At 40.6% G+C, this 17500-nt stretch overlaps 1 protein-coding gene across 1 annotated transcript in view; it reads right to left on the reverse strand.

Annotated features, from left to right (window-relative positions):
• Positions 1-7495: 7495 nt before the first annotated feature.
• The window catches only part of LANCL2 (LanC like glutathione S-transferase 2), a 58733-nt gene continuing 48728 nt past the window's right edge, over positions 7496-17500 (reverse strand). Inside the window, exons 8-9 of the mRNA XM_075827063.1 lie at positions 10005-10077; positions 7496-9462 (exon numbers count right to left, since the gene is read on the reverse strand). Coding sequence (XP_075683178.1) covers positions 9386-9462; positions 10005-10077 — 150 coding nt within the window. The 3' untranslated portion in view covers positions 7496-9385. The remainder of the gene's footprint in view (positions 9463-10004; positions 10078-17500) is intronic.

Raw genomic sequence — 17500 nt, forward strand, 5'->3', positions numbered from 1 at the left:
TAGGGAAAGACAAGTGGCAAAGCGCAAAACCACTCCTCCTTACCAACAAGGGAAGAAACCCAAGAACTTGGAGGTAATCAACCTGTCCTCGAATGCCCTCTCTGACACACAGTGTGACCTATTGAGTAAGGGACTTACGTTTTCTCCAAGTAACCCTTTCAAATTCTTGCAGCAGTGAAAGACCTGTATTTATTTTCCCGTAAACGGATTCTGAAAAAGCAACACAGAATGGGAGAAGTAGATGTGGGATTAAACAGTTAGATGGAAAGAGAGGCTTTGAAGGCTTTTGATGACCTTCTACAGGAACACATTTTTACTGAACCAGGTAGGTTTCCAACATCAGTGATACCCAGATCAACGAAGTTCCGACCCTTGTCTGTATACCCAAAAGTGGAGATTTTTACAAAATTGGTGGTGAATGACTTTAAACAGATCTCCATAAATAAACGAGGGGATAACCGGACAGCAGCCCAACGTGTAGCCCTGAGAGAGTTAAAATCTTACAATGATGTAGTTTAGAAAGCTGCAGACAACGGAGAGAACGTCGTGATCTGGCCAATAGACAAACACGAAAGGGAAGCCTTTCGTCAATTGAGAGACAAAGAAACATACAGTAAATTGACACATAATCCAGTGGGCTTGTTTTCAACAGCTATTAAGGATCCTATATATAGCTCACGCGAAAGGGATAATTTCGAAAAAAGTTCTGGATGGTTTGATTGTTCAGTACCCTAAGATCCCAACATTAGATTTTCTCCTTAAGGTCCACAAAAGCTTGTTCGACCCTCCAGGATGCCCTATGTGTATGTGTGGACTGTGTATGCCAGTCTGTAAATTCATTGACTATTATCTGAAACCCATGGTTGAATGTGTACCCCCCTTTGCGAAGGACACAACAGATGTGTTAACAAGAATAGATGGAATTTCTCTGGATCCCATGATTCTAGTCACGGCTGATGTAGAATCTCTCTATACCAGTATTCAACATATAGATGGTATCAATGTGGTTCGTCTCTTCCTGGGGATGAACAACTGGGACAGCCAAATACGTGAACTTGTATTGGACTTACTGCAATACATTTTGACCCATAATCACTTTGTTACATAGTTTGTACGGTTGAAAAAAGACACATGTCCATCAAGTTCAACCAAGGGAGGGAAAGGGGAAGTAAAAAATTTGGGAGCTAATATTTTTTTGTTCTAGGAAATGATCTAAGCCTTTTTTAAAGCCATCTACTGTCCCTGCTGTGACCAGCTCCTGCGGTAGACTATTCCATAAATTCACCGTTCCCACAGTAAAGAAGGCTTGTCGCCTCTGCAGGTTGAACCTTTCTTTTTCGAGACGGAGGGAGTGCCCCCTTGTTTTTTGAGGGGGTTTTACATGGAACAGGATTTCACCATATTTTTTGTATGTGCCATTCATATATTTATATAAGTTAATCATGTCCCCCCTTAGTTGTCTTTTTTCAAGGCTAAATAGGTTTAGTTCTTTTAATCTTTCCTCATAACTTAGATTCTCCATGCCCCTTATTAGCTTCGTTGTTGTTCTTTGTATTTTTTCCAACTCCAGGGCATCCTTTCTATGAACTGGAGCCCAGAACTGGACTGCATATTCTAGATGAGGCCTCACTAATGCTTTGTAAAGTGGTAATATTACATCCCTGTCCCGCGAGTCCATGCCTCTTTTAATACACGACAATATCTTGCTGGCCTTTGAAGCAGCTGATTGACATTGCATGCTGTTATTTAGTTTATGATTTACAAGTACACCCAGATCCTTCTCAACAAGTGAATCCCCAAGTGTAGCTCCCCCTAGGACATATGATGCCTGCAGGTTGTTCGTACCCAGGTGCATAACTTTACATTTATCTACATTAAACTTCATCTGCCAAGTGGACGCCCAAACACTCAGTTTGTTTAAATCCGCTTGCAATTCACGAACATCTTCCATAGACTGAACTATATTACATAGCTTGGTGTCATCTGCAAAAATAGAAATAGTGCTATTAATCCCATCCTCTATATCATTAATAAATTAGTTGAATAATAGTGGTCCCAGCACTGAACCCTGGGGTACACCACTTATTACCGGGGACCATTCAGAATAGGAATCATTGACCACAACTCTCTGGATACGGTCCTTGAGCCAATTCTCAATCCAATTACAAACTATACTTTCTAAACCTATAGTCCTTAATTTACCCATTAGACGTCTATGGGGGACAGTGCCAAATGCCTTTGCAAAGTCCAAAAACACTATATCCACAGCGGCCCCTCTGTCTAGGCTTGTGCTCACCTCTTCATGAAAACAAATCAGGTTGGTTTGACAGCTTCTGTCCTTAGTAAAACCGTGCTGACTGTCACTTATAATACTATTTGTCACATAATTCTGTATATAGTCCCTCAATAGCCCCTCAAACATTTTCCCCTCAATTGATGTTAAGCTTACTGGTCTATAATTACCCGGCGAAGACCTAGAGCTCTTTTTGAAAATAGGCACCACATTTGCCCTGCGCTAGTCCTTTGGCACTATACTAGTCACGAGAGACTCTCAAAATATTATGAAGAGCGGGACAGAAATAACTTAACTAAGCTCCTTAAAACTCCAGGGTGTAACCCCTCTTGTCCCGGGGCCTTGTGTATGTTTATTTTATTTAATTTAGCTTGCACCATATCTACATTCATCCAATTCAGTATATCAACTGATACATTAACAGCACTGGCAGCGGCTACATCAGCTGCTCTTTCTTCTGTTGTATATACAGAGCGGAAAAACCCATTTAGTAACTCTGCCTTCTCTTGATCCCCTGTGACCAACTCCCCATTACCACTATCTAGGGGTCCTACATGTTCAGACCTTGGCTTTTTGGGGATTTGTTTTACTATCCTTGGCCACCTGCCTTTCATTTTGTATTTTTGCTGATTTTATTACATTTTTACAGATTTTATTAAGCTCTTTATATTTTACAAAGGCTACAGCTGTACCCTCAGATTTGTATTTTTCAAAAGCCCTTTTTTTGTCATGTATTGCTCTTTTTACAGAAGGTGTAAGCAATGTGGGGTTTAATGTTAGTCGTTTATACTTGTTACCTATAGGAATACATTTTGCAGTATAATTACTCAAAGTAGATTTGAAAATCTTCTATTTATCATTTGTACCATTATTTTACATTAGTTCTTCCCAGTCTATATCCTGAATTGCAGCCCTCTTCTTGGGGAAATTGGCCTTCTTAAAATTAAGTGTTTTTGCCCTCCCAGCCTGTGTTTGTTTTTTACAGTATAGGTAAAATGTAACTATATTGTGATCACTGTTACCGAGGTTTTCACGAACATTGACATTCCCAACAAGCTCTGCATTATTAGAAATGACCAGATCCAACAGAGCTTCACCTCTAGTTGGGTCTTCCACAAACTGGCCCATAAAATTTTCCTGCAACAGGTTGAGGAAATGTCTCCCCTTTGCAGTTGAAGCTGAACCATGACACCAATTAATATCCTGGTAATTAAAATCTCCCATTATCACTACAGTACCCGGCTGTGCAGCCCGCTCCATCTGTTTATATAGCTGACCTTCCATCTCCTCAGTTATATTGGGGGGGGGGGGGGGGTCTATAGATTACACCAAAAAGTAATTTTTTCAGTGTTTACCTCCCTTTCTAGTTCCACCCACAAGGTTTCAACCTCCTCACAGTATTCACCCTCTAATGTCTCATTCACACTCGCCTTCTTATCGCTTCTCACATACAGACATACACCACCGCCTTTCCTATTTGTCCTGTCTTTCCGAAAAAGTGTAAAGCCCTGTAGATTTACAGCCCAGTCATGAGAAGAGTCCAGCCATGTTTCAGCAACACCAACTATATCTATATTTTCTTCCAGTACCAACGCCTCCAGCTCCCCCATTTTGCCTGCTAGACTTCATGCATTTGTGAACATACACTTTAACTTGCCTTTAAATGTTTGACTTTTAGTATCAGAAATGTGATTATTTGACAACATTTGGGCTTTTTTATTTTCACTGCTGTTTTGTAACAAAAGGATCTCCTTGAGTTTAAGGACGTATTTTATCTACAAAAGCAAGGCACTGCCATGGGGCAATGTGCACGACATCTTATGCAAACCTGTTTCTCTGTCTGTGGGGAGGCAGGTTTTTCATGGCGATGGCACCTGACCATGTGCAGTGCTGGCTGAGATATATTGATGATTTATTGATCCCAATCTAGGGATCTGGAAGAGAAATATTTAGTGAGGGGATATAGCCGCAGATGTATCAAACAAGGTTACAGACGGGCAAAGACCACCGTACGTAAATCACTACTGCATACATCGGAATGTAAAAAAATGGGTAGATAACACAATTAAGTTAATTTCCACATTTAACAATCAGTTGCAGTCAATGCGGTCCATATTAAATAGACACTGGCCCATACTACAAATGGAATCTACCATGGCAACAAGTTTATACCAAATCCCTCTAATGACAGCTAGGAGAAGCAGGAATCTCAAAGACATGTTGGTTAAAAGCTACTATGTACCCAAATAACAGAACCCCTTTTCCTCCAGTGGTGTAACTTGGGGTTGTATCCTCTGTGGTGATTGTGTTTCATGTGCCAACATAATCCGTACAACCATCTTTGGGTCAATGGAGTGATCGGCGGCAAGTCAAAATCCAGCATTATATATCTTGTAGTACCACCTTTGTGATATATTATGCAATCTGGGGCTGTTCAAAAGTATATGTTGGTCTAACATCTAGACAACTACGCATCAGAATCAGGGAACATGTGCAGGACATCACTGATGCAAAGGAGATTGACGATTTAACCCTACTTAAAACAATCCCAAAACATTTTAAACTGTATCACGGATGTGATCCAAGAACCTTCAAGCCATGGGGGATTGATAGGGTGCACTGTGGTGTCAAAGGATGAGATGTGAGGAAGTTGTTGGCACAGAGGGAGTGTAAATGGATAATAACACTTGGTACAATGGCTCCCACTAGCTTTAGTGAAAAATTAAGTTTTGCTTTATGTTAGGAAATGCCTGTTCCCTTAATATTACCATGACTACAGTTCTGGCTTCTGGGTGTCTGTTTTACCTTGAGCCTATCTCTTTTGTCGGTCCTTCTGACAGAAGTGGATTAGTATTTAATCCCACCTTCATCCACTTCTCCCTTGCTTGTGATTCTCCCATCTTCTGATCAAGTTCCTGACATTTCCTGACTTCTGGACCTCGTGAATACTGACCTCGGCTTGTCTCTCATTTACCCTCTGCTTACCGATTCTGATTATCTGCTCCCGGCTGGTTCTCGCCTTTGCTTTGCCCGATTACCCCTTGCTCTAGTTTTGGACTTTCAGTTAACTCTCTGGCTGTCTAGTTTCCGGCTCAGGTTTGCCTGCATTGCACCTCTAATCCATCACAGTACTCTGCTAAGATAACTTGGGCTCTAAGCAGCAAAGACCATCCCACCTTGCGGTCGGCTCTGGCGAACACCTTAGAGTAGCCTTAGACTGTCGATCATAGTAGTTGTTAGGTTTTATGTGCACGCCCTCTCCTAACAGACTCCAGCAGCATTTGGAAAAACGCTCAAACTTGCATTTCCATAACACTTCATTTTTGTAGTCTCTCTGCCATTCTTTTAATTATTTTTTTCAATGTGTTTGTGCTAATTTTTTGTTTGTGTTCAGTTTGTATTTTTAGATTCCCTTATATTACCTTATTGATTTAATGACGCTTGACTCTGTATTTTAATAAACAAATATCTTATCTTTATTCGGTGACGTGGGACCTGTTTAGGGATGCGTTGATAATCCTGGCATCCTCTTTATCCTATTTTCGTATTCTCTAATGAATATATTTGCATCCTTCACATTCGTCTGGGGTTTGCGCATGTGCTGTGAACTGTGTTGCAGAGTATCCGCTCTGGTTGTCAACTCGGACCCTCTGTGCCGTCTCCCCAGGCACGTCCCTGGGGAGCTGTGCATGCTCGATAGCGTTTGACAGCCTGGGATGGTATTCTCGCGCTACTTCGGGTCACGTGCATGCGCCGTTGACCGGACGTAACACTGGCCCAAATCATACCACCTGATTCATACAGCGCCGTATTTAAAAGGTGACATGAACACTCCCTCAGTACCCCTTGATAATGCCAATAAGCAAAACACGTCGGAGCGCTTCCTGGGCATACAGATTATACCTCATCAAAGGGTATGGCACTTTGTCTTTGATACCTCATGGGACTATTTCTTTTTTTAATTAGGGGTTGAGATCTTTTGCCATCTAATACTACAAACCTGTTAAGTATATGTAGTGAAATAAACCATATTATATTTTTGCTAGCCATTGACGTGCAGCTAACATCACCCCCCCCCCCCCCCACTCCACTCTTTCCTCTGTGGATTTACAAAGGTTCTCTGTGCACTGTTTGCAAATACGGTTTCTGCAGAACCTCTTCCCGTACAGCTATCTTTTGCACTAAGCACTTTTTTTGCTTGATTTTTAAACGTCCCAGACTAGGTACCCTATATCCGTTTGACTATGCAATTGATATCATATTCTCTGATTACTGCGATATACCTCTGTAATGGATATAAAACGTTGTGAAATTGATGTCCCTAAGGGTATGTTCACACGCTGAGAGGCAGTTACGTGTGAAAAGACAGACTGTTAACAGCTGCCTCGTTTCACACGTAAAAGCTCCTCCTCGTAATTTACGAGGCGTCTGAGACGCTCTGAGACGCTCGTAAACCTTGAGCCGTGCTTCATTGATTTCAATGAAGAATGGCTCAAATTACGTGGCAAAGAAGTGCCCTGCACTTCTTTGCCGAGGCAGTAAATTTACGCGTCGTCGTTTGACAGCTGTCAAACGACGACGCGTAAATAACAGGTCGTCTGCACAGTACGTCGGCAAACCCATTCAAATGAATGGGCAGATGTTTGCCGACGTATTGCAGCCCTATTTTCAGACGTAAAACGAGGCATAATACGCCTCGTATACGTCTGAAATTTGGCCGTGTGAACATACCCTTATCTGTGTAGCTCATATACAGTTAATCTTGTTTGGATCTTCTGTATATTTTATATTTCCCATTCTTTGTAATTCAATAAAATTAAGATTTTCTATTTTTTCATACTAATCATAGTGCATGACTCCTTGTTCTCTTTTGTATACATATGTCGTCCATTAATTGCTATTTGAATTATAAAGTATAGTCTCTACACTTTTCAATAGTTAAAAAAAATACAGCACAAAAGTATTGAAAAGGAAAACCTTATCATATGTCGGCCCATTATAGGGTATGGGTACGTATAGTTTATCGGACGTAAATGGCTAACATATACCCCATCCGTGGTGTGAACATAGCCTAACTGTTACTCCCACATCAACTGTGAATTTTTTTTTTTTTTTAGAGTTTCACTCCGAATATAATACAATTATTAATATAAGCACATTTAAGTGTGTTGGTGCAGAAGATTTGAATTTAAAGTCACAGGCAATAGCTGTCAGCTTTTTATATTTTGACCACAGCATTAAAGGTCACATACATAAAAACACAGAACACGTGAACATGTAAAAGACAGTGTTGCAGGTAATTAACTGCTAACATTTTAGATATGTGCCAAGCACCACAGATGCACGCATATTATACAAAAAGCAAAACACCAATCCCAACCAGCAAAAGCCATGGAGTTTGATAATGACTTGCAATGGATTTTCATGATTTCAGAGTTAAACTCTCAAATTAGAGCCAAAGGGAGTGCTGGGAACCCTTCATTGAAAGCATCAAAGCGGGTACCAACTCAAGCATCCCTAAATATCTTATCTTCTGAGAAGTCTAAATCAGAAGACATGAAAATTTCTCCACTATATTTTGTACATGTAGTCACCACACACTTGATCTCTGTCAAGTCACGTTTAATGCAAGTAAAATTCATCTGTAAAGTTTTGTGTACATCCCAAGTAGCTCAAATACATACATCCTCAAATCAAGCAGCAGGGTTCAATCCTTAGGCTCCAGACTAACACAAGCCACTTACACTAGGAGCTGCAGATTACAGAATTTCCAGCAAACACGCACATGAAGACAAAGCCCTCTTTCTATCCTAGCTCAGTACAAATGGTGCAGGCCGTGACATCCTCCGAGTAATTATTTTCACGACAGTGTGTTAGGGAGGCTGGAAAAATCCAATAAATCATTTGATCAATTATCTATGTTGTGCTTCACAACAAAATGTTCTGAAATTCTGTAATAAACGGAATAAAATAGAATAAAAGACGCCTCTTTTCCCAGACACAGCAAATGCACATGCAAATCATGTAAAGAAATGCTCGCAGATGGGATTTTTAGACCTTCTTTATGTGTTTTATGTATGTCAGAACATTATAATCCATATGCAGAGAGCTGGAACTACCACCAACAATATTGAATGGAGATTTCTACCAACCGCTTATGGAAAGCCTTTGATTTTAATGGCTTCTCATACCCTTGTAAGGACATCACAACATGATGATTGGAGATTATTGGAAGTTCATGGCATGGGAGGGATGGGGTAGTCACTGGTTGTGTAATCTCCTGTATTAAAAATACTTTATTTTTTTTTTTTACAAATGGTCTCCACACACTTTGGGCAGCAAAACAACACTCCGTATGTCCCCATGGGCATAATACACGGTGGGTGTCATGTATAAATCTGATGAAATTAAGAGGCATTGTTAATCCCTGCCCATAACACATGCAGGTGGTCCTTACATACACATATACATGTATTTTTCACACCATATCATTCTTCCATCATGACCCATTCAACACAAATGAATTTTGCTAGCTCTGTTTGTTGTAGAGTTTTCAGAAACCCGCATAGCAAATGTTATATTATACAGTTGTGGGGAAATGTGGACTACTTTATTTTCTTGCTTGCATATGTTTAGTTCTGATATTTTTTTCGTACGTTTAACAATGGTGCATCATATTACAAAGCACATGGTAATTCAATAGATCAAAAGAAAAATATACAGGCAATAAAAATAAGCTGCAACCCAAAAAGAAAATACTTGTCTTAATAGCAAGTGGATCACCCAGAGCATCCTAAAAAGGGTCAACAAATGTTACCAAAATTTCCAGCACCAAAAAGTAATAACAAATAACTAAGCATCTCCCGGTTTCAACAAGCATACAACAATATAACAGGGTAAATGACATAATTCAGGATAGCCCGTTATTTTGCAGTGGTGTCTTCAGAAGACACTGTGACTGCTCTTCTGTAAAATGTGTGGCAAGTCTAGGTTGGCAAGATGAGGTGGAGGTGCCAATTGTAACAAGTCTGAGCTCTTCATCTTCTCAAACTGCCGACACATCATTCCACTCCATAGTCTCCGGCCAGCCAATCAAAGTTCAAATGCCGGAAAGCGTGAAGTCTCTGGTGTCATCATGTCTGACAAGAAATGAACCGTGCCAGCCATTCCTGCAGAAAGGTAGAGGAACTCTAATGAAAATTTTGTTTAACGCAGGTATGTACGTGCATACATTATCTATATACACATACACACACACACACACACACACACACACACACACACACACACACACACACACACTGTATATGCACACAATTTTATTTTTAGTATTTAATAGAAATAAAACGTATTCTATGTTACGTTGCTTATCTAAGGCTCTGTTCACATCTGCCTGTTTACAACAGAAATTACAATGCAATGGCAGATCCGTTGTATGAAAAAGACCAACAGTGGCAGATGGACCTAATACACTTATAATATAGTCAACGAAGTCCATTGTAGTGTCTGTAATTGTGACAGAAAGAATAGTGCCAGCAGCAATGATGCCATCAACGCCAAACAGAGCCTCTAACACAGATGGGAACAGAATTTCATGGTACACAACATAGAACGGCAGAGCTACAGAGTTTCTACTGGCCTTTCACCATCTCATTTTCACAGAACAGACAACATCTAACCCATTAAGTCTGCACACTGCTGAATGGGTTACCTTCAAAGAGAGAGTAGGGTCTATCGGGGATCCGGCATCCATGTGTACCATAATCCAAACACCATTCTGCAAACTAATAAGAAAACGCAAATGTAGATATTAGTGTGAATAAGGAGGATACAAATTAGCACGGTCTGTCCAAATACAGCACTGGTGTTCTTAAATTCAATTATAATACATCTATATTTTAGCTATCAATTGGAACTCATGTCAAGGAACTGGGGTGGAGGCATTTAAATATTTTCTTCTCTGTTCCTGTAGATAATATATACTACACATTTGTGAGAGAAGGTGAACTTTCACCTTTAAACATCTTCTGAGATCACAGAGATGTGTCAGAAGAAGTCGGGATGGTGAGAGACTGTGCCCTGCGTCCCCCACCAATCACAAGGACATTGCAAATCCTAACGCAGTGAATGGGAGATTCGGACAACAAACATGGAGATCCAAAGATCAAACAAGGGGCACACTGATAGGAGAAACGCTATGGCCCCTTTGTTCCTAAAGATCGGTGGGGATAACAGGGCAGTCTTTTGTATCTCCCATTAAAAGTGGCATTGTGTTTAAAAGGGGTTGTCCCATAACAAATCCAGGTGATATGCTATACTAGGGCATATAGATGTCAATGAAAGGATGTTATGATGGAAGAAACCATTGTTACTTTCAGGAGCCTCCTTAACCCCTTAGTGACCAGCCTATTTTAGGCCTTAAGCAATTTTTTATGTTTTTCCATCATCTCATTCAAAGAGCTCTAACTTTTTTATTTTTCCATCGACATAGCTGTATAAGGACTTGTTTTTTGTGGGACAAGATGTATTTTTTAATAGCACATTTTTGGGGTACATATAATTTATTGATGAAGTTTTATTAACTTTTTGGTGGGGTAATGGAAAAAAACCAGAAATTTGTACATTATTTTTTGCGTCTTAGATTTCCGCCATTTACCGTGCGGTATAAATAACATAATAGCTTTATTCAGCGGGTCGTTACGATTGCGACTATACCAAATTTATATGGTTTTCTTATGTTTTACTTCTTTTACACAGTAAAAACACTTTTTCCTCCAAAATTATTTGTTTTTGTGTCGCCATATTTTAACCCATTAATGACGCAGCCTAGTTTGGGCCTTAACCCCTTCCCGCCATTTCACGTACAGTTACGTCATGGGAGATGGCCTTTTCCCGCATCTCCACGTAACTGTACGTGAAGGAGATGAAGCTGGCTCAGGAGCTGAGCCAGCGACATCACCGCCGGGTGACAGCTGTATGTTACAGCTGGCACCCTGAGGTATCAGCCAGGACCGGAGCTAGCCGACCGATTAACCCCTCACATGCTGCGTTCAATAGAGATCGCAGCATGTGAGGAGTTTATAGCCAACGGCGCACCAGCAACGTGATCGCTGGGTTGCCGGTGGCTGCAAAGGCGATCGGAGGGCTAATACTTACCTCCCGGTCCGTCAGTAACGGAATCCTCCTATGCCCCGTAGTTGGTCGGGGCCCAGGAGGCTTCCGGTACCATCGGCAAGATGGCGCCGGCTCAGCTTCCGGCTCAGAAGCGGAGCCGGCGTCATCAGCAGTGGGTGTCTGCTGTATGTTACAGCGGACACCCCGATCTATCGGCAGGAACCGTAGCTAGCTCCGATTCCTGCCATTAACCCCTTCAATGCAGCAATTCAATGCAATCGCTGCATCAAAGTGCCTTACATGTACCCCCACATTATAAACGGAAACACCAGTAAGACTCCAAACAAAACTACTACAAGCAAAAAGCCAAATGGCGCTACCTCCCTTCTGAACCCTACAGTGTGCCCAAACAGCAGTTTACTTCCACATATATGGCATCGCCATACCCGGGAGAACTCTTTTAACAATTTTTGGGGTGTGTGTCTCCAGTGGCACAAGCTGGGCGCCACATATTGGCATATCTATTGAAAAACCATTTTCACTCTGCAACATCGCGTGCACACCAATTTCTGCCAATCACCTGTGGGGTTAATATGCTCACTACACCCCTAAGTGAATACCTTGAGGGGTGTAGTTTCCAAAATGGGGTCACTTCTGGGGGGGATCCACTGTTTTGGTCCCACAGGGACTTTGCAAATGCGACATAGCGACCAGAAACCATCCAGCAAAATCTGTACTCCAAAAGCCAAATGGCGATCCTTCCCTTCTGAGCCCTACTCTGTGCCTAAACAGCAGTTTATGACCACATATGTGGTATTGCCGTACACAGGAGAAGTTGCTTTACAAGTGTTGGGGTGCTTTTTTTCATTTATTTGTTGAGAATATGAAACATTTTCAGCTAAAACTACGTCTTATTGAAGAAAAAGGATATTTTTTATTTTCACTGCCCAATTCTAATAAAATCTATGAAACACCTGTGGGGTCAAATTGCTCACTACACCCCTAGATGAATTCCTCAAGGGGTGTAGTTTCGTGAATCGAGTCACTTTTGGGGAGTTTCCACTGTACTGGTACCGTAGGAGCTTTGCAAAAGTGACATTATGTCAAGAAACCAATCCAGCAAAATCTGTGCTCTAAAAGCCAAACGGCACTCCTTCTCTTCTGATCCTTGCCGTATGCCCAAACAGCAGTTTATGACCACAAATGGGGTATTGTCGTACACAGGAGAAGTTGCTTTACAAATGTTGGGGTTCTTTTATTCCTTTATTTGTTGAGAAAATGAAAAATGTTGAGCTAAAGCAACGTCTTATTGGAAAAAAAGGATTTTTTTTTATCTTCACTGCCCAATTCTAATAAAATCTATGAAACCCCTGTGGGTTCAAAATGCTCACTACACCCCTAGATGGATTCTTCAAGGGGTGTAGTTTCCTAAATGGAGTCACTTTTTTGGTGTTTTCACTGTTTTGGTCCCTTAGGGGCTTTGCAAATGCGACGTGGTCTCCGCAAATTTGAGCTCCAAAAGCCAAATGGCGCTCTTTCCCTTCTAAGCTCCGCCGTGTGTCCAAACAGCCGTTTATGACCACATGCGGGGTATTGTTTTACTCGGGAGAAATTGCTTTACAAAAGTAGTGGTGCATTTTCTCCTTTTAGTCCTTGTGGAAATTAGAAAAAATTAGCTAAACCTACATTTTCTTTGAAAGAATGTAGATTTTAATTTTCACGGCCTACTTCCAATAATTTCTGCAAAAAACCTGCGGGGTCAAAATGCTCACTATACCCCTAGATAATTTCCTCAAGGGGTATAGTTTCCAAAATGGGGTCACTTTTGGGGAAAATCCTCTAGGTGTTCCTTTGTTTCTGAGGCCTGAGCTTCAGTCAATAAGTGCACTAGGGCCACATGTGGGGTATTTCTAAAAACTGCAGAATCTGGGCAATAGATATTGAGTGCGTTTCTCTGGTAAAACTTTCTGTGTTACAAAAAAAGATGAAAAATGAATTTCTGAAAAAAAAAAGAAATGTGAACATTTCACATCTACTTTGCCTTAATTCCTGTGAAACATCTAAAGGGTTAAGAAACTTTCTAAATGCTGTTTTGAATACTTTGAGGGGTGAAGTTTTTAAAATGGGGTGACTTATCGAGGGTTTCTAATATATAAGGCCCTAAAATCCACTTCACAAATGAACTAGCCCCTGTAAAAATAGCCTTTTGAAATTTTCTTGAAAATGTGAGAAATTGCTGCTAAAGTTCTAAGCTTTGTGATGTCATAGAAAAATAAAAGGATGTTCAAAAAACGATGCCAATCTAAAGTAGTCATATGGGTGATGTTAATTAGCAACAATTTTTTGTGGTATTACTATCTGTCTTACAAGCAGATACATATAAATTTAGAAAAATGCTAATTTTTGCAATTTTTCGCTAAATTTTGGTGTTTTTCACAATTAAATACTGGATGTATCGAGCAAATTTTGCCAGTAACATAAAATGCAATGTGTCACGAGAAAACCATCTCAGAATCGCTTGGATAGGTGAAAGCATTCCGAAGTTATTACCACATAAAGTGAAACATGTCAGATTTGAAAAAAATTGGCTGTGTCCTGAAGGCCAAAACAGGCGGTGTCTTGAAGAGGTTAAGGCTCAGAGCCCATTTTTCAAATCTGACATGTGTCAATTTATGTCAGGGATATCAAACTCAGCCGGGTAAGTGGGCCACATATAGAAAAAATGGGAAGTTGACAGGCCGCATTACTTTTAAATTTGATATAATACAAAATTATTGTTAATCAATTAGTTATTTAAACTACTATGATAATACTACATTACTATAACAATACCGCTAGGTTTAGAGAATTCTCCACGTACTTATTTCAACAATCTAGTTTTCCAGTTTAAGTGTCGCTAAATGCAGTCCGGCGGCTCAGTTGGCAGTGTTTGGCAGACACACATGTCAAGATTGGGCAGCCCCTTTTTATATAGTGCCACAGAGTTCTCTGTAGATAATGCCACAGTGCCCTCTGTAGATAATGCCACAGTGCCCTCTGTAGATAATGCCAGTGCCCTCTGTAGATAATGCCACAGTGCCCTCTGTAGGTACTGCCACAGTGCCCTCTGTAGGTACTGCCACAGTGCCCTCTGTAGGTACTGCCACAGTGCCTTCTGTAGATAATGCAACAGACCCCTAGATAATGCCACCAGTGTCCTCTGTAGATAATGCCACAGTGCCCTCTGTAGGTACTGCCACAGTGCCCTCTAGGTACTGCCACAGTGCCCTCTAGGTACTGCCACAGTGCCCTCTGTATCTGCTTGTAGGACAGATAGTAATACCACAGAAAATAGTGACTAATTCACATTTCCCATATGTCTACTATATGTTGGAATTATTTTTTGAACATGCTTTTATTTTTCTAGGACGTTACAAGTCTTAGAACATGAGCAGCAATTTCTCATATTTTAAAGAAAATTTCAAAAGCCTTTTTTTTTTTTAGGTACCAGTTAAGTTCTGAAGTGGCTTTGAGGGGCCTAAACATTAGAAACCTCCCATAAATCACCATATTTTCAAAACTAGAATCCTCAAAGTATTCAAAACAGCATTTATAACGTTTCTTAACCCTTTAGGCATTTCACAGGAATTTAAAGCAAAGTAGAGGTGAAATTTACAAATTTCATTTTTTATGCAGAAAATCATTTTTATTCCATTTTTCTCTGTAAAACAGAAAGTTTAACATTAGAAACGCAACTCAATATTTATTGCCCAGATTCTGCAGTTTTTAGAAATATCCCACATGTGGCCCCAGTGTGGTAATGGACTGAAGCACCGACCTCCGAAGCAAAGCCTCCTTTTTATTCGATTATATTTTAGGCACCATGTCAGGTTTGAAGAGGTCTTGTGGTGCCAAAACAGTAGAAACCCGCCAAAAGTGACCCCAATTGCGAAACTACACCCCTCAAGGAATTTATCGAGGGGTATGGTAAGCATTTAGACCCCACAGTTTTTTTGCTGCAATTTGTGGAATTAGGCTGTGAAATTGAAAATCACATATTTTTCTGATAAAAGGAATAAAGGAAAAAAAGCACCCTAACATTTGAAAAGCAATTTCACCCGATTACGGCAATACCCCATATGTAGTCATAAACTGCTGGGCTCAGAAAGGGTGGAGCACTATTTGGCATGTAGATCTTGCTGGATTGGTTTCTGGACGCCATGACGCATTTACTGAGCTTCTGAGGTACCAGTACAGGGGAAACCCCTTAAAAGTGACCCCATTTTGGAAACTAGACCCCTTGAGGAATTTATTGTAGTTTTCATGGGGTGCATGCGACTTTCTGATCAGTTTTTATTCTATTTTCTATAAGGCGTGGTGACTAAAAAAACATAATTTCTTCTATTGTTTTTTTATTCCTTTTTTTTACAGCGTTCACTGTGCGCTATATATGACATATTCACTTCATTCTGCGGGGTGATACGATTACGGCGATACCCTATGTTTCGAGTTTTTTTTCTATGTCTTATGGCATTTGCACAATAAAATACTTTTAATAAAGAATTATTTACTTTTTGTGTTGCAATATTCTAAGAGACATAACTTTTTATTTTTCCCAACAAGAAAGCTGTGTTAGTTTAGGCCGTTATGGACGCGGTGATACCAATTATGTATAGTTTACTTATTATTTTTTTAAATAATAAAGGACTGATAAGGGAAAAATGGGGAATTTTACTTTTAATCTTTTTTTTTGTCCCACTGGAGGACTTGAAGGCAGAAGGCCCTGATCGCAATTTTAATACACTGCACTACATGTGTAGTGCAGTGTATTAGAGCTGTCAGCTACTCACTGACAGCAAGCATAGTGGGTCCTGACTTTGTCAGGACCCACTAGGCTCCTGTAGATGGCATAGCCGGAGGCCATTCTTAGGCCTCCGGTTGCCAGAGCAACCATCAGCGCCCGAGATCATTCATGTCCAATTGTACTCAGCACAGCGTGATCTTGCGAAATCACACTGTGCGGTCACATACACCCACATTAACTTTACTGAAGTGTCTTGAGAGTGAATAGACATCACCTCCAGCCAGGACGCGATGTCCATTCACACTCCCGACACTTCGGTAAAGTTTGTGTGGGACTTAATCGCTGCACAGCATGATCTCACGAGATCATGCTGTGAATGAGTGCATCCTGACAGTAAACTTTACCGAAGTGTCGGGAGTGTGAATAGACATTGCGTCCTGGCTGGAGGTGATGTCTATTCACTCTCAAGACACTTCAGTAAAGTTAATGTGTGTGTATGTGACAGCACAGCGAGATCACGCCGTGCTGAGTACAAATGGACATGGATGGAGAGAAGCGTATGATGCGGACTGGTCAGCGTCATACACTTCTCTTCACAACACCCACTTGGTCAAAAGTTAAAAAACGCCCAGTTGGGCATTAAGAAAGTAATTAGCATAGATCTAAAATTGCTCATAACTTGGTCAAAAATTATAGTTTTTTAAAAAAAAAAAACACTTATTACCTATATTACAGCGCCGGTCAGATTATGTAGGAGATAGGGCACTTATAATGTGGCGACAGAGCCTATTTAAATAACGTAATAGCTTTATAGTTTGGGTCGTTACAGACGCGGCAATACCAAATATGTGTAATATTTTCATTTTTTTTCCATAATAAAGCATTTTGTAAGGGAAAAAGTGTGTTTTTAATTTTTTTTACTTGCGATTTTTATTTATTATAAAGTTTATTAAGCTTTTTGATAACTTTTTTATTGATCGCTTTTATAATACACTGCAATACTTCTGTACTGCAGCGTGTTATTGCCTGTCAGTATAAAATGGACAGGCATCTGTTAGGCCATGCCTCTGGCATGGACCAGCAGGCATCCACTACAGGCAGACCTTCGGAACCCTTCGATTACATTGCACGGTGCTGGTGGGGTGAGAGAGGGAGCACCCACCCTCCAAAACCACTTAGATGTGGTGCTCGCTATTGAGCGCCACATCTAAGGGGTTAAACAGGTGGCATCGATGTTGATATCAATCCCGCCCGCTAAAGCAGCTATCTTTAGACCGCCCAACACCCGATCTACCCGGCAAGGGATACTC

This window comes from Rhinoderma darwinii, chromosome 5 (assembly GCF_050947455.1).
Source record: "Rhinoderma darwinii isolate aRhiDar2 chromosome 5, aRhiDar2.hap1, whole genome shotgun sequence".
In the NCBI taxonomy this organism is placed as follows: domain Eukaryota; kingdom Metazoa; phylum Chordata; class Amphibia; order Anura; family Rhinodermatidae; genus Rhinoderma; species Rhinoderma darwinii.